Source organism: Copadichromis virginalis, linkage group LG8 (assembly GCF_057382275.1).
Source record: "Copadichromis virginalis isolate Kocher_CV1m ecotype Utaka linkage group LG8, C_Virginalis_male_GT1.1, whole genome shotgun sequence".
NCBI lineage: Eukaryota > Metazoa > Chordata > Actinopteri > Cichliformes > Cichlidae > Copadichromis > Copadichromis virginalis.
Genome location: NC_140625.1, coordinates 9,884,790 through 9,905,408, shown reverse-complemented (window position 1 = coordinate 9,905,408; position 20,619 = coordinate 9,884,790). Strand labels below are relative to the sequence as shown.

The 20,619-nt window shown below is 42.2% G+C and overlaps 1 protein-coding gene across 1 annotated transcript in view; it reads right to left on the bottom strand.

Moving 5' to 3' along the window:
• Positions 1-20,619, bottom strand: part of shisa8b (shisa family member 8b) — a 40,865-nt gene that overhangs the window by 8,226 nt on the left and 12,020 nt on the right. The window contains exon 3 of the mRNA XM_085465670.1: positions 15,894-16,018. Coding sequence (XP_085321796.1) covers positions 15,894-16,018 — 125 coding nt within the window. The remainder of the gene's footprint in view (positions 1-15,893; positions 16,019-20,619) is intronic.

The following is a 20,619-nucleotide window of genomic DNA, read 5'->3' as shown; positions in this document are numbered from 1 at the left end:
GATACACACGAATGTTCACTCTGACACACACATACCTAAACATCCTTCATGAGGTCATCTGAAAGAGAAAGACAAAATTGGTGGAATATAGTGCTTGTATAGTGTCACAGTGTTGGAAGCAGAAAACATGTGAGAGAGGTACAGATGTGTACACTGTATACCTTTTAAATGTTATTCACTAGTGAGAGAGACAGAGAGTATTACAGAAAATGGTAGGATGTACTAGTCGAATAAATTAGAACATTTTTCAGAAACAGCGGGATGGAGAAATGTCAAGAGTTAGCCATTATGGTAACAACATTAACACAACTCTGAGACTACACACACACACACAAGTAAATAACCTAGTGGTACTGATGTTCCAGCATTTGCCAGATTAGTGGGGGGAAAAGTCCTTTTTATGCCATCATCGTCCTTATCATCATTATCAATACCTCCATCTTCCTGTCATGAAGCTATTGGACCAATAAATAACCAAGCGATCACAACACACTGGCTATTAATTCAACACTTGATTAACATTTGGTTGTAAAATGGTTTTGATCAGACAGCCACCCAACCTCCAACGGTGAGCCTATTTATAGGATCCACTAAATGTGTGCAATGCTAGCTTCCTTATTCCAAGTCACTGTGATGGACCTGTGATGTGTTGTACAGATGTGAGACTAGCCAATGATCATCCAGTGAACATTTATCCCAAAAGCAGAAGTATTTCCAGTAAAAGAATGCATCTGGCACGGATAAAATTGCCTTCTGTTGTGTGCTACATGTGAGAACAGGCAACTTTAGACAATGTCTCGACCTGATTCTCCAAACATTGTGCATAGTTCTTGTGTAGAAATGGCTTCTGTTTGCCATGATTTCCAGATATGCTTCCACAGGTTTGATTCATTTCGATCTAAACCTAATGAATCGGTTTAGAGAAGGGAAGTAACATTATTGTATTACAAATCGATGGTAAATGTGTAAAGAGTCAGATGTGAGACTGTAGTTCCTGGTGTGGCCATGGCTCTGAAACCAAGTCCATCCCCATGCCCAACTTAACAGTAGAAATGAACATGTGTACAGCCTGGCACAATTTTTTTTGTCTTTAAAGCAGTGGCATAGGGTGAGTTTATAGAAAGGCAAGCAGGAACTCATTTGAAACTTCTCAGCTTGCCTGTTTTATGAAAGTAGAGATGTATACCGCTCCATTATCCAGACTTTTCCTCACTAACATGCCTAAGAGGTTATTAAAAAACGTTTTCAGACTACGCTCTAATAGCTCTACATCACACATTGCCAAGGTGGTTATTAAAAGAAAATGTGTATGTTAGGATGACGGACGGCTTGTTTACTTGTTAATGAAAGCTTTATTTCCACACAACACAGCTCGTAAATAATCTCAGTGAAAACAGAGCTTGTCTCTGCAGCTTGTCTTGAATGATAAACATTATAAGTTTAGTCAAGCCTGCTTCCAGAGGCAATAGCCAACGATGGCAAGAAGATGGGAAACTTGTCTCGCAGGCAGTGAGAGAAGCTCATGAGACACATGGCTGTTTGAGATGCAAGGAGAGAGATTACTTCATGTTTGTTTTAATTGATGTCTGTATTTAGATTACACTGGGCAAGCAGTGCTGTTTGCCTTGCTTGCCATAACAGAACAACACTGCTCTAAGAACTGATGCTCTCTTTCACAACAACTCGAGTTGGTGGATTTTTTTTAACTTACCCGCTGGGTTTTGTGAAGGTTTAACTTTAGGGCCGGGGTCACTTTGACACACAATAGTGCCAAGACAGGCAACTGTAGCCAGCAGTGTGTCTCTGTACTGGACTTCTCTACAGTCCACATTTGTAGTATTGGTGCCATTTAATGAAATGATCTGTCAAATAATAAGCCTGCTGTGTGGTAGCACATCCAAGATGTCTTAAATAAAGATTATTGTTTTGTTATTTAGCATGAACTACTACCTCTGCTTCTACAGAGCAGCACCTCAGTTCTACTTACCCTGTTAATTCCTATTGGTTTAAGGGGTTTACTTATTTCTACACAGGACTACATAGAACCTTGTGAAAATAGTCTTTTACACATGACTTTAGAGGCATTATGTTAACTGTTGTCTGTATTTTTGCTTACAGAGATTTGCAATTTGGAACATTTTAGAACCCAAAAAACCTAGAGGGCAAAAAAACATAGCGTTGGTGGCAAATGTTTGTTAGATTTTTCCCAACCTATTGGAGATTTAGATTTGAGGGGTTTCAGCTAATCTTTTTTTTTAAAAAAAAACCTTTGGAGCATTTGAGAGTAACTTCAGTAAACTGTACTGAGGAGAACAGCACATTGATTTAAATGGTAAAATAACTGGTGCTGGTAATTGGCCATCATTTTAGGTTCAGATGACGTCTCGTCTGATTTAAATAACCGAGACATTGATTATTAATAACACAGACTTTTTCTGATTTGCAGCTTTTTATGATGAAAAGGACGATATGTTTTTCTCGCAACATGAAAAATACTAGGTTATCAATAAATTAACAAGCAAGGGCTCATAGTTTGCCAGATATCTTCACTTTCCAGAGTGTCTAGCTATTTAGCAGAGTTTTAGAAGGCTAATGATGCAGCAACAGGAGCTTCAAATTCATTTTCAGGTCACAAACTTAAAAGCAGTTAGAGTTTTCAAGAAGTTTAAGTGCTTTTTAATGCAAAGGGATTCACACTTCTTCAGTTTCTCTCACTCTCCCTCCCTCAATAACTTCCACACACACATTCACACGCACCAATCATCTTCCTGCTGTTTGCACCAGCCTGCAATTGTGAGTGCTCGAGACCATGAAACATTGTTTCTGTGCATTGAGCGTGTTTGTGCATCTCTGAGTGTGCGTTGGCATGATACAAATGATACATAAAAGGAGTCTTATGTGCCGTGGGGAAAGAGATAAAGGAGAGAGTGCACTGCATGGCGTCTCTCATCTCCAAGATAACACAGGAGCATCTTTGTGTGTCCGTGAACAACAAAACTGCAGTGGCAAGAATAAGGAGACATAAGTGCTGGGAATAAAGCGAGTAAGGAGGGTGGGTACAATGTCTAATAACGGTACGATCCAACGTGAAAGTCCGTGTGCATCATCACTGAGTGTAGTAGAGGCAGTGTGAACAAACACAACCTTCTCCCACATCCACTTACTTTATAACCCTCGCTCTGTGCGACTGGCTGAGTCAGGCGTACACGTGCCTTTTGTGAGAATAATAAACATGACAAAAACACGGGAGTACAGATTCGTACTAAGATCATTAAGTAGTTTGCCTCTAATTGACCCCAGGGAAGAGTTGAGAGGGCAGGAAAACATTTTGGATGACACAAGCACTCAGAGTCACTCTTCTGACAGCTGGGGTAACAGGGAAAAAAGAGATGTGGGAGGAGAAGAGGTGAAATTTGTGTTTGGAGTGATTTGTTACTGGGTCACCCTACTTCTGCAGTCGACTTTGATAAATAGGTCATCGCTTTTTGCTTCAAGCTTTCTATCTGCAATGACTCATATTTGTTAGAGACCAAATATTTGCCTCCTGTCTCCAGTTAACATCACGGATGGTTCATGTACATCTCAAAGTATGTGACTTTAAAGGCTTGTGACTTCTTGACGTTTCTAACCTATAAAGTCAGAGTGAAGCAGGATTCAGAGCTTCTGTAGTGTGACATATTTCCAGATGAAATGTAACGTGGGCGCATGGATTTAAACACAGGTCTGACGACAAAAGCTAACACATACTGGTTACGCTGCCAGAACCACATTTAAAAATATTTATATATTAAAATATGCTTGCTGAAAGTTATTGGTTTGCTTGCTACCCAAGAGCTTAATGGCCAAGTGCACTTTTACCACAATCAGAATCAGCTTGATTGGCAAAGTATGTGGACACACGTATGGAATTGGGCTCCGGACATCTTTGCAATGGTGCAAAGAAGTTGGAATAAATGATGGAGTCAGTAAACGATGGATAAGATATTTTAGAGACAATGGACAGATGGCAACAGCCAGGATAACAAACTTAAGGCTTTTTATGTGGGAATCCAAAATTCAATGACTGACATCAGGGTGGTAATATGTGACTCTTACATCAGTGGTCCCCAACCCGGCCACAGACCGGTACCGGTCCATGAGTCGTTTGGTAACGGGCCACGAGATTTGAGACTCGGGTGTTAAATTCATGGTTTTTATCGGTTTTTAGCGTTATTTTTTTTAATCGTTTTTATCGTTAAATCGGTTACCCTGGGTCTTTTCCCGTGTGTTATGAATAAATCTTCTTTTTTTTTGGTACTGGTGGTGGTTTTATTTTGTTGTATTTATCCGTAACACCTCAAAGGCCGGTCCATGAAAATATTGTCGGACATAAACCTGTCTATGGGGGAAAAAGGCTGGGGACCGCTGTTTTAGATAGAATCTGTGGCTTGTGTACTACAGCAACAGGCTGTAAAGAAGAAGGAGCACAAAACCACAGATCTGCAGAACATCTCGTTATGGTGCTCAGTGGAACCAAGTGGATACTTCAAACTTTTTTAACAGCGTCCTATAGGCCAGGTCCAACAGCAGCAACAATCCCAAAGGTATTTTCTGCCTGGTATAGGTTACACAGCAAAAGAGTGCTGTGTAACCTATATTTAGATTAGTTTTCATGTTACCTAATAAGCTATAGTTTAGGATCTATCTGCACTCTCGCATAAAAGGATAAAGTCCACAATCTTTTTTAAGTGAATGTCAGCACAAGAGAAAATGGCAGCAGTCCTCTCAACAACCCTGCAATTAGTTCAAATGTGTTCAATTACTCTGTGTGTAATGAGTTTTACTTTTTTCCAAAGCCACCTCTGCTTTCTTGTCTACAGTGGAAAAACCAATAATGTTCATCTGTTTCCTACCCCAGCAATCTATGCAGTGCTCCACTTTGTCCTGTGGCTCAATAACGGAACAGTTTGGATGGTGAATACATGTACATACATTGTCTGTCAGTTTAGATTCAGTACAAATAGCCTGAAAAGTAAAAAAATAAAAAAATAAAAAAATAAATCCTTGAAACAGATGCAGATGAAGAGCTCAGAAACGAGCGAAGAGCAAATGAATATCTGGGACAGAGGGAGGTGATTCATGGTGCACTGACCCTTAAATGTCATGCTGTGAGTTGCTTAAAACCATTTTATAACCAAATATATATATACATACATATATACACACACACACACACACACACACACACACACACACATATATATATATAGTAGATGGTAGACAAGGCAGTCTTAAGGTTTGGATGTTTGTTTTCTGGTTATTGATCAGTAACAGCCACTGGAGATTTTCTCCCTGTGGGAAAAAATGACTACTATGTACATAAATATGAAACACACTCCTCACTCACACCTTGCCAGAGGTGGAATGGGGCACTGTCTTACAGAAGTTTCACACCTTGGCCCAGGCGATAGTAACCACCTGCACTTTTTGTCACAACTTGGCTAATGTGAAGACTCAAATGATTAATAGTAGGTCAATGACTTTCAGGATCGCCTGCAAGGGGGCAGTTGCCACTTGAGGATAAATGCCTACTTAAGACTCTCCATCAGTTGTTTTACAACTGACAAAGACTCTTGAATGGAGACTAGAAATGTTTTCATGAACGTAAAGAAGTCCAGTTGCCTTCTTTTCAAGCACATGAGACAACAAAGAACCCCACACCTGGACAGTATGGGCCCCTGAAATGCCCTCTGACTGTCTAATTGAAGTAAAATAAAGAGCAACAAAATCTGAACACAAGAGGTCTGAACACCTTGGAGATCCGCATTATATTTCTAAAAGTATTCATTCATCTGCCTTCACACTTATATGAACTCGACTGACATCCCATTATTAATCAATAGGATTTAATATTATGTTGGTTCACCCTTTGCAGCTTTAACAGCTTCAACTCTTTCAAGGTGGCTTTCCACAAAGGTTAGTGATGTTTAGGAGTGTGTGTGGGAGTTTGGGGCCATTCTTCCACAAGCACATTTGTAAAGTGAGACACTGATGTTGGATGAGAAGGCCTGGTTTACAGTCTCCACTCTTATTCACCTGCCTTTATAGACCGTGCTTTGTAGACCGGTAGTCATGTTGGAACCGTTCCCCCAGCAACCAGCAAACCCAGACTCATCTATTGGACTTCTAGACAGAGAAGCGTGATTTAGTAGTGATGAAATTTCACCAGTGGACTGGCACAAGTTTCATCCTATCGCTTTACCATGATCCATTCTTTCACAAATATTTTCACATGCAGTCTGCATGGTGCTTGAGTTTATCCACCTTTGACCATGGAAGTGACTGGAGCACCTGAATTCAATGACTGGGATAGTTGAGTGACTACTTTTATCAATACAGATGTTTTTTGTACAAAATCAACGGAATAATGAACAACTTTTTGTCTATCTTCCCCTTTCTTTAAATCTAAATTAATTTGCATTTTCACTTTTACCCTGTTTCTGTCCACACTGTCCAATTCTTATACTTCCATTAACTCACTGAAAATATAAAAACCCAACATCCATTGAGCTGCACTCAGACAAACTTGACTAGCAAACCGGACACAAAGTTGATATATTGATACAGCATTATGTAAAATAATTTTAGGTGGACTATTCTCTTTGTTTTCGGTCCTGCATCATAGAAGTGGGTGTTGGGTTGATGGTCGGGCCATGCTAATGGGCATTTCGAGTTCCTGAGGGGGTAAAGAGTGGGCCTAGAACTTGTTAAAACATAACCATTCTTTTTTGTTCCCTACATGTTAAAACTAAAATGTGAGATGTGGGTGTGCTGGATTTGGAGTTGGTTAAAAAAGCTGTACTGAGTCATACTTTTAGCAATGTAATTTGCAGATGACACAACTCTGCTGGGGCTCATCTCTGGGGGGGGGATGAGTCTTCCTACAGGGATGAAGTAGAGCGACTGACAGCATGGTGCACAGACTACCTGATCAGACCAATGAGCTCACTGTGGATTTCAGGAACATGGCAGAGCAGGCAAAGAAGACCCAGCAGAGACTCTATTTCCTGAGTGTCATCAGGAAAAATAACATCTCTCAAAAACTGTGGGTGTCCTTCTACCAATACTCTATTGAGAGCATCCTTTACTACTGCTTCTGTGTGTGGTTTTCAGCTCCACAGCAGCACAGAGAAAAACACTCCAGTGAATCATTAAGACTGCCCAGGAAACCATCGACTGTCCTCTACCCTCTCTTGAAGAACTGTACAGGTCCCACTGCCGTAGGAAAGCCAAGAACATTAAAAAATGTACTTGGCTGAACAGGAGTCATAACAGGAGCATTAAAGCAAGTAGCCATCAGGGCATTAGACACCACCTTGCACCATGTGTAAAAGACGTGCAATATTGGCACACATGTGATGGTGTTCCCATGCAATTGTGTTACCGCCTCCGTAAGGAAGGCACCTAATCTCCCTATATTTCATGTATTTATAATGACAATAAAGATATAGAATGTAACAGCATTCAATGACAAATATATTTTGTTCTTAAGTATATTCTCAAACAATAGGGGGGTTAACCTGTAAATTCTGTTTATGATGAATGTTCTCTGCTTGACTTTGACTCTTCACATGATTATATTATCATCTGTGCTTTTCTTTAGTAATCTTACTTGCAGTTACTGTTTGTATAAAACTAATAGTTTTCTTACTGCTGTCTTCCTTGTTTTCCTGTCAGTTTATCTTCATCGTCTCCTGTGTTTTACTTGGCTGCATCGTTATCCTAACTGGCTTCACCTGTGCTTCATTCCTCAGCTGTGTCTAATGCCCTTGTCCTTTGTCAGAGCATCTATTTCCCTCTTGGTGTTTTCCTATTTTGGATTCTTTTTTTTTTCTTTGCTTGTGGACCTTTGGACTCTGTGGATTTTTTTATCAGCTGTAATAAAACGCTTCTAGTTCATCTACCTGTCTCAGAATCCTGCATTTTGCACTTACGCCCTAATCCAACAAAGTTTATAAAAACCTCCCTGGTTACTTTCACTTTCAAAATACTAAATGTCAACGGTGAAAATGCTCAACTCAAGGCTTCATAGCAGACGTTCAGAAAGAGAGAGAGAAAAGTCACACTGCAACAATCGTCCTCTTAGATTTAGTTCCAGCCAGCATATTTGTTGCCCTTTTCAAGTGCATATGATCAATGACTGGATTAAAGTGTCTGCCTGTTATGGCCCTGTCCATAATCTGTTTTGGTGGCTGTTGTTGTCTGTGCCTTTAAGTCTTTGCAGGTCCCGGAGTGGATGAGCTGACGGCTGCTGATTGGTCCCCTGGCCATGTGATCTTCATTCAAATCCCTCACCAGCAGTTGTCCCGGGGCAGCCACTGACAGCAGCAGCAGGCCTGACCCTGGCCTCCAAAACTTGAGACTTTTGTGCGACTTTTTTGGAGTTTTGTATATAGTGTGTACATTAGTTTTCATTGTAAATAGCCTTGTAAATAGCACTGCAACAGAAGGGGTGAGCTGCCTTATTGTTTTTCCTTGCACTGTTTTCTCCTGTTTATTTCAGTTAGGGAGTTAGGTGTAGCGCTTGTCTTTTGTTTGATATTTGATTTCACATAGGGTTGTAGATAACACCTCCTCCTGACTTAGCTTGTTTTGTTTGTTATTTTGGCCTTTGTTCACCCCGGAGCTTCATTTTTGCAGTGGAGAAAAATAAATCACGATTCACTAAGAAATTGGTTTCCCTTTGTGTATGGTTTTGGGGACCAGGGCGGGGCAATTCTTTCAATCTTGTGTTGCGTTCCGGCTGCCTAGACTGGGGCGTAACATAAAGTGGGGGCTCGTCCTTTTTTTTTTTCTTTTGCCATTCTTTTTGCTCATTGTATTTTGTGGGTTGTCTGCAGTTTTTGGTTGGCAGTTTTCTTGTAGTGTTGGGGGTGAGTCACAATGACTTTTGATGTGGATGATTTTGCACTACAACCCACCGTGGATAAGTTGGATCGATGCACAAAGGCGGATTTGTTGTTGGTGGCAGATTTGTTTAATGTGGGTGTGCCTTTACATGCTAAAAAGGCAGAAATTAAGCAGTGCCTGACAGCTCAGCTGGTGGATAAGGGGGTTTTTGCGGAGTCGAAACCTCGGCCGGTTGAGGCGACTGGAGGTTTGGTGGTGGATGCGGGAGCAGAAGCTGCTGCAACCATCCCAAAAGCTCCCAGTGGACGGGTGTCGCCAGGGGCGGAGGCTCCTGCTGCCATTCAGATCCCAAACGTTAGCCCAGCCGGACAATCAACAGGATTGGTTACGGAGGATCTTGGGCTCGCCCTTCGCCTGAAAGAGGTGGAGCTTGCGACTAAGTCCAAAGAAGTTGAGCTTATGCATCTCCGCATAAGGGCTATGGAGCTGGATCCTTCCCGGCAGCGCAATGTTACCTCTACCCCAGTGAGTAAAGTTGTGAGTAAATCTTCTGATTCACTCTCCTCTGACCAATTTGATGCAAGCAGGCAAATTGCTTTAGTGCCACCTTTCAGAGAAAGTGAGGTTGACTCTTACTTTAATGCCTTTGAGCGCATCGCAACCACTTTGAAATGGCCCAAGGATGTGTGGAGTTTGTTGCTGCAGTGTAAATTGGTGGGGAAAGCACAGGAAGTGTGTGCGAGCTTGTCTATTGATGACAGCCTGGATTATGAAATTGTGAAATCCACTATTTTAAGGGCTTATGAGCTAGTTCCAGAGGCATATCGCCAGAGGTTTCGGTCGTGTGAAAAATCTGCCAACCAAACACATGTAGAGTTTGCCAGGGAGAAGACTCTCTTGTTTGATAAGTGGTTAGCTGCAAGTAAAGTGAAGGACTTTGCTCAGCTAAGAGAATTGGTCCTGCTGGAGGAATTCAAAACGTGTCTTCCAGAGAATGTTGTTGTATATATCAATGAGCAAAAGGTGGATTCGTTGTCTAAAGCTGCTGTTCTCGCAGATGAGTTTGTGTTGACCCATCGCGTTGCGTTTTCAGCTGTGCGCCGTGAATGTGCCCCGTTGTCGAAACCTGCGAGGAGTTTGAGGGTTTCTCCTAAGCGTCAAACGCGCCCTGATCAGGTCCCCATGACTGTCCGAGAATGCTTTTATTGCCATGATACTGGCCATCTCATTGCCAGTTGTCCGTCGCTCCGTCGCAAAGAGCAAACTCACACATGGAAAAAGCCAAAAAGCATTGGTTTTGTTCAATCGGTTGCTACTCCTAATCCCGTCAGTGATGAACCAGGAAATGACAGTCTTGACAGCAGTTACCGACCATTCATTTCACAAGGGTTCGCTTCACTGACTGGAATAGAGGAGGATCGCGTGCCGATTGTAATTTTGCGCGACACTGGGGCTGCCCAGTCTCTCATTTTGGAAAGCGCGTTGCCTTTCTCAAGTAACTCGTTTTGTGGTGCTGATGCTCTCGTGTGGGGAGTGAAAATGAGTGTGTTACGAGCTCCGCTGCACAGAGTCTTCCTACAGTCGCCTCTCGTTTCGGGCCCGGTAACAGTTGGGGTGCGCGCACGCTTGCCCGTGCAGGGGGTGACTATGATTCTGGGGAATGATCTAGCCAATGGGAAAGTTTTCCCGATCCCTGAAGTAATTGAAAACCCCGTCGATGATTTTGATTTTGTTTCCGAGCCTGCTGCTGACAGTCTGCCCTCTGTTTTTCCTGCCTGTGTTGTCACACGCGCCCACAAGCGTAAATATGGTGATGTTGACTTGTCTGACTCTTTTCTATGTTCTGAAGCTGTTCCTGAGAAAGCCGAACTGCCTGTGGAAAAAGCTGAAAAATGTGTGTCTGATAAACTGCTACCCGCTACACCTGACCTGTCTTTTGAGGTAAACAAAACAGATTTCGTTCATGCGCAACAGAATGACCCGACTTTGGCCAAATGTTTACTTGCCGCAAATTCAAGCGATCAGAATCCCCGTGTCTACAGCATTGAAAATGATGTGTTAATGCGCAAATGGCATCCTCCCTCCTCTAGTGATCTTGGCTGGAACGTATTTCAACAAGCAGTTGTACCGCAAAATTTCCGACACCAAGTACTCAGCCTAGCACATGACAGTTTCTCTGGACATTTAGGAATTAGGAAGACCTACCTTCGTATTCTGCGTCACTTTTTCTGGCCAGGTTTGAAGACTGATGTGACCAAATATTGCCGCTCTTGCCACGTTTGCCAGGTCAGCGGAAAACCCAACCAGGTTATTCCTCCTGCTCCATTGCACCCAATCCCAGCCTTAGGCGAACCATTTGAGCACATAATCATCGATTGTGTAGGTCCGCTTCCAAAAACCAAGTCAGGACATCAGTACCTCTTGACTTTAATGTGCGCCGCCACACGCTTCCCCGAGGCTATTCCGTTACGCACTATCAAAGTCAAAGCCATTGTCAGAGCATTAGTAAACTTTTTCTCCCTTTTCGGTTTGCCTAAATCAGTTCAAACAGACCAAGGGTCTAACTTCATGTCCAAGATATTCGCTCAGGTCTTAAAATCGCTATCCATCAAGCATCAAAAATCCAGTGCATATCACCCCGAATCACAGGGTGCGCTTGAGCGTTTCCACCAGACTTTAAAAGCCATGATGAGGAAGTTCTGCCTCGAGTCAGGAAGAGAGTGGGACGAAGGTCTGCCACTTCTCCTGCTAGCGGTGAGAGAGAGTGTGCAGGAGTCCACGGGTTTCAGTCCCGCAGAGCTGGTGTTTGGACACACAGTGCGTGGTCCCCTGCGGCTGCTTAAAGAGAGATATCTGTCCGACACAGCTACCCCCGAGCAGAACGTATTAGATTACGTAAGTTGTTTTAGGGAGCGTCTGCATAAAGCATGCGAAATTGCACGCGAGGCTCTTTCCGCGTCTCAGGAAAAAAGGAAAAGGAAATTCGACAAAAAGTCCGTGCAGAGAAAATTTGAAGTGGGTGACAAAGTGTTGACTCTCCTACCCGTTCCTGGATCCTCTCTCCAGGCAAAGTTCTGTGGGCCCTATACTGTCCAAGAGAAACTGAGTGACACAGATTATGTTATAGGTACCCCAGACCGTAGGAGAAAGCGTCGTGTGTGTCATGTTAATCTGATGAAGCCTTATTTTGTTCGTGATGCAGGTGTAAACCCCTCCTCATCCCCTGCTGCGCTGTCTGCCGTGTCGGTAGTTGTGCCAGCATCCCCGTCTCAGTATAGCCCAGAAAGTGATGGCTTAGCTTTCGTTTGTGCTGAGGGTTGCTCCCGACTCAGAAACTCTGAAGTATTGGATAAGTTGAATTCCCACCTAAAACATTTAGATGAGGCTGCCCAGACCGATGTGTGTTCTCTGATCAATACTTACCCATCTCTGTTTGCTGACACTCCGTCTTGCACTACTGTCCTCGAACATGACATAGATGTAGGTGACCACCCTCCGATCAAACAACACGCTTATCGTGTGAACCCTACCAAACGTGCACTTTTTCAGCAAGAAGTTTCCTACTTGCTGGAAAATGGTCTTGCTGTCCCTAGTTCGAGTGCCTGGAGTTCCCCATGCCTTCTTGTGCCGAAGGAAGACAAAACTCCACGTTTTTGTAGTGATTTTCGAAAAGTGAACAGTGTGACCAAACCCGACTCCTACCCTCTTCCCCGCATGGAAGATTGTGTTGACAGGGTTGGCTCCGCAAAGTTTGTCACCAAACTGGACTTATTAAAGGGTTATTGGCAAGTTCCCCTCACTCCGCGTGCATCTGAAATTTCTGCTTTTGTCACTCCTGACCACTTCCTCCAATACACCGTCATGCCTTTTGGCCTTCGAAATGCCCCTGCCACATTCCAACGCCTTATGCACATTGTCTTAGGTGGTGTCACAAACTGTGAAGTGTACTTAGACGACATTGTAGCCTATTCAGAGACTTGGTCAGATCACCTTGGAACACTCACGGAGATTTTTGAAAGATTACAAGAGGCATCCCTTACCCTAAATCTTGCCAAATGTGACTTTGGTAAGGCCACTGTGACTTATCTAGGGAAGCAGGTGGGTCAGGGACAGGTGCGCCCCCTGCTGGCTAAAGTCCAGGCTATCCTAGATTTCCCTGTGCCTCGCACTAGACGTGAGCTTCGCCGGTTCCTTGGTATGGCAGGCTATTATCGTGGCTTCTGTAAGAATTTTGCAGATGTAGTTGCACCTCTCACCAGTCTCACAAGTGTGTCAAAACCATTTGTATGGTCCCCCACATGCCAGAATGCTTTTGAGTCTGCCAAAGCTCTCCTCTGCAGCACACCAGTACTTGCCGCTCCTGTTTTTTTCACATCCGTTTAAACTTGAGGTGGATGCCAGCGCCAACGGTGCAGGTGCGGTACTGTTGCAGGAGGATAGGCAGGGTGTTGATCACCCAATTGGTTACTTTTCGAAAAAATTCAACTCCCACCAACAGAAATACAGCACCATTGAAAAAGAAGCCCTCTCTCTATTGCTTGCTCTACAGCATTTCGAGGTCTATGTCGGTTCCAGTTCAGCACCTGTCATTGTTTACACAGACCACAACCCCCTCGTGTTTTTGACCCGAATGCAAAATTCCAACCAAAGACTCATGAGATGGTCCCTCTTAGTACAAGATTTCAATCTGGAGATCCATCACAAAAAAGGGACAGAGAATGTACTGGCAGAACCCTTTGTGTATGGTTTTGGGGACCAGGGCGGGGCAATTCTTTCAATCTTGTGTTGCGTTCCGGCTGCCTAGACTGGGGCGTAACACTGCCACATACTGCATGTGGCATCATGTCATTAGCGGGGTGTGAAATTCCACACAGTGAGAAATGCGAGATAGAAGCTGCAGGGTCTCTCATACGAGACGCCCTCTCCCACCCTTCCACACCATCAGATGCAGAGTACACACCATCACATCGCTAATCAATGTACGTGCACCATCAGTTACTGGTATGCACAAACCGAAACAATCCAAGCACACAAGAGGTGGTTTTCTCTGAGTAAAACATGGTTAAAATAGGTGTTTAAATTCCACGTTGCTGTATCTGCTGATGGAAATGTAGGAAAAAGGCACATGCTGCCTTCAGGGTTCAGGCCTGCTTCATGTTATGAATATAACATGAAGTTCAAAGCAACTGGGTTGTTGAACAAGAGGTTTCCAGGTTCAAACCAATGACTGTAGAAAACTACTACTTTTCTGCAGTCATTGGTTCAAACCAGCTGGCTTGTTGGGGCTTTTCTGTGTAGTCTCCATGTTTTCCTTGAACATGCCTGTGATATCTCCTCACACAGTCCAAACGTGCTTTTTGGGTTAACTGGTGATTCTAAATTATTCATGGGATTTAGTGTGAATTGTTGTCTGTCTCTCTGTGATAGGCCTGCAATAGATTGACAAGCGGTCCAGAGTATACGCTGCCTCTCACCCTATGACACTAGAGACAGACTTCAGAGAGAATGAAACTAGTTATCAATTCAATAAGTTAACGCAGGATATTTCCTGTACGTTCACATGACACGTGAGACTTTGCTATTAGAAAAATCTGAAGTGATTAAACACAAAATGGAGATGAAAAACAACACAGCTGCTGCAAGCAAATCAGTGGCATGAGTGTGTGTGAGAGGAAAAACATTGTACAGGAGTCTAGCATTAAAATACTCACTCATAAGCAGAGATGGGCAGTAACGCGTTACTTGTAACGCGTTACTGTAATCTGATTACTTTTTTCAAGTAACGAGTAAAGTAAGGGATTACTATTGCAAAATCAGTAATTAGATTACCGTTACTTTCCCGTAGGAACGCTGCGTTACTGCGTTACTAAAACCGTGATTTTTTTTTGCGAGAATGTCTCATGACAGTGACGTAAGCAAGTGCGACGTTGGTGACAGCAGCTGTGTGCAGATCAACAATGGATAATATATCGAGTGCGGGAGAGAGTATGAGCGTGCAGCGTTTAAAGTGTGGAAGTACTGACCTTACTTTGAGTTTGATTCCATAAAAAGTGACAAAAACATTAGCGTCCATCGTGCGTGGGAAGAAAACTTCTTTTTACAGCGAAAAAAACCCCTAAACTTCCGAGCAAGCACCGAGTAGCTACGACGTGATGGGAAACTCACAGAGACACTCGCGCGGATTCTTCAACTGACCGCAGCACACCTGCACCAGGGTAACCCTCCGCCTACCCTGCTCCTGCTTTACAGGTGAAAATAGAGCAAAAGGACCGCTGAGTCTTTGACTTTATTTATTTTCTGCTGTGTTTTACTTGCATCTGTTTGAAAGAGTGAGTGAAAACACAAAAAATATTTTATTTTATGTGCTGGAATGTGTAGAAAATAGGTTTAAATGTTAAACTAATTTATTCAAGTCAGAGAATGTTGCATATAATTAAATGTTTTGCTTGATGCATAAAGTTAAAAGATTAAAACTGATAAAACAAGTTAAAAAAAGAGACTTTTCCATTTGATTACATTTTGTATGATGGATTATGTAGAAAAAGTAGAATTGGGCTGAAAGATCTATCACTTTATCACCTCTTCAGGTTGTAAATCGTGTTTTTAAAAAGTAACTAAGTAACTAAGTAACTAAGTAATTAATTACTTTTGAAAATAAGTAATCAGTAAAGTAACGGGATTACTTTTTTGGGGGAGTAATCAGTAATTAGTTACTGATTACTTTTTTCAAGTAACTTGACCAACACTGCTCATAAGTTACCATGGCAATATGCTCCGTAACAAGTGAACTATCTTCATAGTACAGGAAACTCAGGCTTAACCCTGAAATTACCAGGGTAAGATGAAATCTTGCTTCATAGTACAGGGACAGTACTGTTAGTTGGTGAGCCTATAGTCTTGCAGTCTTTGACAGCAGTAAACTAATCTTTTACTGCATTACCTTTTACATGTGCACGTGTGTTTACATGTGTTTTTGTATGTGCACAATCTTTCTTTGCACTTACCACTCCTGCTGCGCAGCATCCTGGCTGAGACGCCGTTGACTCTCCCTGCACTGGGCGGACTGGCCGTGGCATTTTCCACCGAGCTCACCTCATTCCCCTGCTGTTTCAGCAGGTCTGTCAGCGTCCTGGAGACCAAGACACACACACACACACACACACACACACACACACACACACACACACACACACACACACACACACACACACAGGTTAAAAACGGTGCTCAACTTATTTTATTTGATAAACCAAGTTAGAGTACAATAGATATTAAATGTATGTGACTTCTTTTTGTGATATTTTATTAATGAAATGCTTATTTTTCTTTTAAATTTGACTCCTCATCCAGTCAATTACCCTGATGAAATCATAACAGAATTCTCAATAAAATATATTGATTACAAAAATTGGGGACTTGTGTTTCATTATGATTTTTTTTTTTTTTTTTTTTTTCCACAGGAAACAAAGACAAGCAATACTGTAAGAAAATTTAAGTACTGCGTAAGTAATTTAAAGGAAAGTTTAAGTAATTGTGGGTCATGCATAAATAAATGTGTGTATTGCACAACTTCATGTATTTTACCGAAAAGAATAATGATATTGTAAGTGGTGCCTAAATTATGGAATAAGCAAAGGAGACACAAATTATACTATGAGTAATTGTAAGCATTGTGTAATTTCATGGTAATATTTAATGTGCGAAGTGAGTGGAAAAATATTTTGAAATATAATATAATAATGTTTTTCTGCTAAATGACCATGCAATGGTACACCACCTTAAAATTACATATGCAGTATTTATAGGTAAATATAATTTCATGGTAATTTAATTTAAAATACACTGAAATTCCATTTAATTACAGAGGAATTACACACTTGGTTGTGGGCTGTATTATGACCAACAAACAATTTGAACCAAGCCACAAACATAGTGTTAAGTACATGTGTGCACAAATGACCATGGAAAAAACATTTTTACCACTTTGTGTCAGGTCTCTCTGCATGTACATTATAAAGCAAAAGATTTGTGTCAGATTGGAAGACATTAGATGCCGCTGCCTGTATTCTGACAAAGTTAACTGTTTGCATCTTGTTACATTTACTGTAGGAAATATGCTTATATAATTGAGCCTGAGCAACATATTTTTATTTTCAGGCTAAATCTCAGCCAGCTGTATTGACTGGCGGCCTTTTTGCTGCTTGTCGTGTTTGCAATATGTTCACATTGAGACTTGGCTCTAGAAGAGTTTGAGTGCAAGAAATGCTTCCAAACAAGTGTGAGTGCAAGTGTTCATGTGCACACACACACACACACACACACACACACACACACACACACACACACACACACACACACACACACACACACACACACACACACACACACACACACATTTTCATATCTTAGTGAGGACATCTAATTGACATAAAGGCCTTCAAACTCGTGGGGACAGGCATTTTGTCCCTATGAGTGACTGTTTGTCTCCAAAAGTAAAGTGTCGTGCCAATTTTCTGTCCTCAGAAAGATGTCTAAACATGTACACTTTACACATACACACACACTTTACACACAGATGTATGTTTATGCACAGTTTGGGGGACTTACCCTTCATCCAACACATATCTGCTGCCTGTGTATTTCCCCCAAAAAACACTATTGACTCAAAACACTTGTAGTTAAGCTTTACAAAAGGAAGTCCACAGCACCACTCATACACACACATACACACAAATGCACAGGTATACAAGACACTGTCACGGCGAGTGAGAAGAGCCGTGTGGAAAAGGAAAAGGAGGATCCAAACGCAGGCAGTCGTGAAGGCGTGAAGGTGATTTATTGAACACAAAAAATAGAGAGGCAAACGGCAAAACGGAGAACTAAACTATACTGGGACAACTAAACTACTGAGCACGAACGAAGGAAGACGATGGTACATGATGATGGCGGCAGGGAACACACGGATGAAACTGGGTCAAACTGACCCAGAACCGTGACAGACACAGTGCTGCGAGGCTGCCGGACACTGGCGCCACCGGGCCCTCTGACCACCACCAGGCAACGGGTGAAGCGTCTTGCCCAAGGACACAACGACCAAGACTGTCCAAGCTGGGGCTTGAACTGGCAACCTTCTGATTACAAGGCGAACTCCCAACTCTTGAGCCACGATCGCCCAAATAGTGCATGTTTGCTTGTCTTTGTGACCCACATTTGACTCCCAGCACTCGAAATGGTGCTGAATGATAAAGCCACTACAAAATATATATGGATGAAACACGTGGACAATGATTTAACAATAATTTCACTGAATGACTGGAACTACAGTACTGTGCAAAAGTCTTGAGTCACCCCTTATTTCTTTATAATTGGCTTCCAAGAAGCCAGACCTTCCTGTTGTTTTGAAAGAGGTCTTAAGCAATAGTTCTCCAGGCTTCCTAAAATGCTTTTCCAATTTGATTTTCAGTCCAGACCTGTACACGACCATTTTCAGATGGACTTTTTTCTCTTTGTTTGCATTTTTCATCCCTTTTTTAAAAGAATTTTGTATCAGCAAGTGGATTCTCAGAGCTGAAAACTTGGGATGTGCAGTGTGTCTTAAATAGTTTGAGAACATTGGACAATGAGGACAAAACAAATGGCAGGCCTTAAAAAAACTGTCACCTGAGAGCTACAACAATGAGCATCTACAGCCATCTGTAAAACATGGTGGAGGCTGTGTCATGGTTTGGGGCTGAATTTCAGCCAGTGGTGATGAGGATCCTGTCAAAGCTGATGTTGATCCACCTTCCACAACTACCCAAAAGCATATGATTGGTTTCATTTTAGCATGATAATGATTCCAGACAGTATATGGAATATACCAGTGTTGTGTCTACTTAGCAAAGAACCAATTTTAGATTATATTTTGGCTGTGTTGAAGAATAAAGGTGATCATACCACGCTGTAAAACGCTCGACCTATTTCCTTCAGTTCTTCATAGTGAAATATAAAGATATGAAGGGTGATCCATGGCTTTTGCACAGTACTGTAAATGCTTGCACTGGAATCCAGACACGACTCATCTTCAGTTCTTCATGTTGAGTCTAATTCACTTATATAAAAGTAAGCCAATGGTTAAGACTAAACACACTAGTTCCAACATTAATAAGACCCTTTCTCATTAATGAGTCTTCCATTCTTGGTTTCTCACTCTGAACTCATTCAACATTTCTCAACATTTGACACACGAGGAAAAAAACCCAAACGTCTTGAATCATTTTCTCTCATCTTCTTTCATTTCTATAGTCTGTTTTTCTTTGAGTCTCGTTCTTTCTCTCTCACCCCCCTCCTTTCCTAAACTCAGTTCTAAATCTGACTCTTTGTCTTTTCCCTCCACTTCAAACCATACTGTTTGTCTTCCTCCCTCACCCTCTCTCTGCTCCTCATCCCTTCTGTGACTCACCACCACACAGTGCCTCGGGCCTCTGCGCACGCTTCTCTTGGCTCGCTGCTCAAACAACTTGCTGATTTGGACTTTTAATCTGCAACAAAAACTGCACCTGTCTTCAGGCTGTGTGGTGTTTATGGAGCGTTGGCTGAGCTTCATGAGAGTTTCTGTGGGTGCCTTTAAATAATGAAGACGTCTTTGTCGCTGGTTAAGAGGTTAATACTGGAGTGTGGGCTAGATTGACAAGAAAAGTCTGTAGTATCTGCAAAAACAACCCAGATGTGAACATTAAGAGGAACACATTCATTAATGAACCAGAATCAGTTGAAGTCCAGCTAGTGACTACTCTTGGACTTCATGTTTGTTTATTGGTTTACAACGGGAGTGTCAAATTCATTTTACATCCCGGGCCACATACAGCCCACTGAAACCAGGCCAGACCAGTGAAACTCCCCTTTCTACCAGTGTAAAGAAGTTACATATTTAGCTGTTTTTCTACACGATAAAGAAAAAGCTCCTGTGACAAAGACATAAATCTGTCAGCACGACTCTTTCGACTTAAATCTTAAGAAATAAATGTGTAAAATTATAATTACAAAAACAGTTACAGAGGTTCTATTAGGGACGTAGCTAAGCATTTTGGAATTTTGGCATAATTTGTGAAAGTTGAAATTTCTTCGGTATTGAATAGCAGAAACTACGCTTTCTTGTCAGAGGTAATTTTTTTTGGCGGGGAGAACCAGCGGCTGACAACACTGTAAACAACGGTAGATTGTTGCGTCATAAGCAAGCGAATAACCCAAAAATAAAGATTTTTGATGGAAAACTGGTCTCAAAGCTCACTGATGAGAGAACTGTGCAGGAAGTGGGATTTGAATGGAATTCATTACAATGTTATTCAAACATGATGCGTAGTTTTGTCTTCTTTTGCTTTTGGTTCAGTGAATTTTGGTCGGAGAGTGACGAAACCTGCAGTTTCGGAATACTTTCAGCACTTGCATGTCCATGTACGTGCTGTCGGGTGAACAGTGTTTTGAGTTTACATCTTTTCATAGAATCTGGCCCTCTGACCACCACCAGTAGGCAACGGGTGAAGTGTCTTGCCCATGGACACAACGACCGAGACTGTCGGAGCCGGGGCTCGAACCGGCAACCTTCCGATTGAGCCACGATCGCCCCACTTTAGCCATTGTTCCAGAGGTTTTGTAGTTTGTAGTTTGCAGGATCTGACCTTAGGTTAAACTTTCTGATCTGTTCCCTCCTGGGAAGATTGGCAACCACCTTTGTTACACTACTTTTTGTAT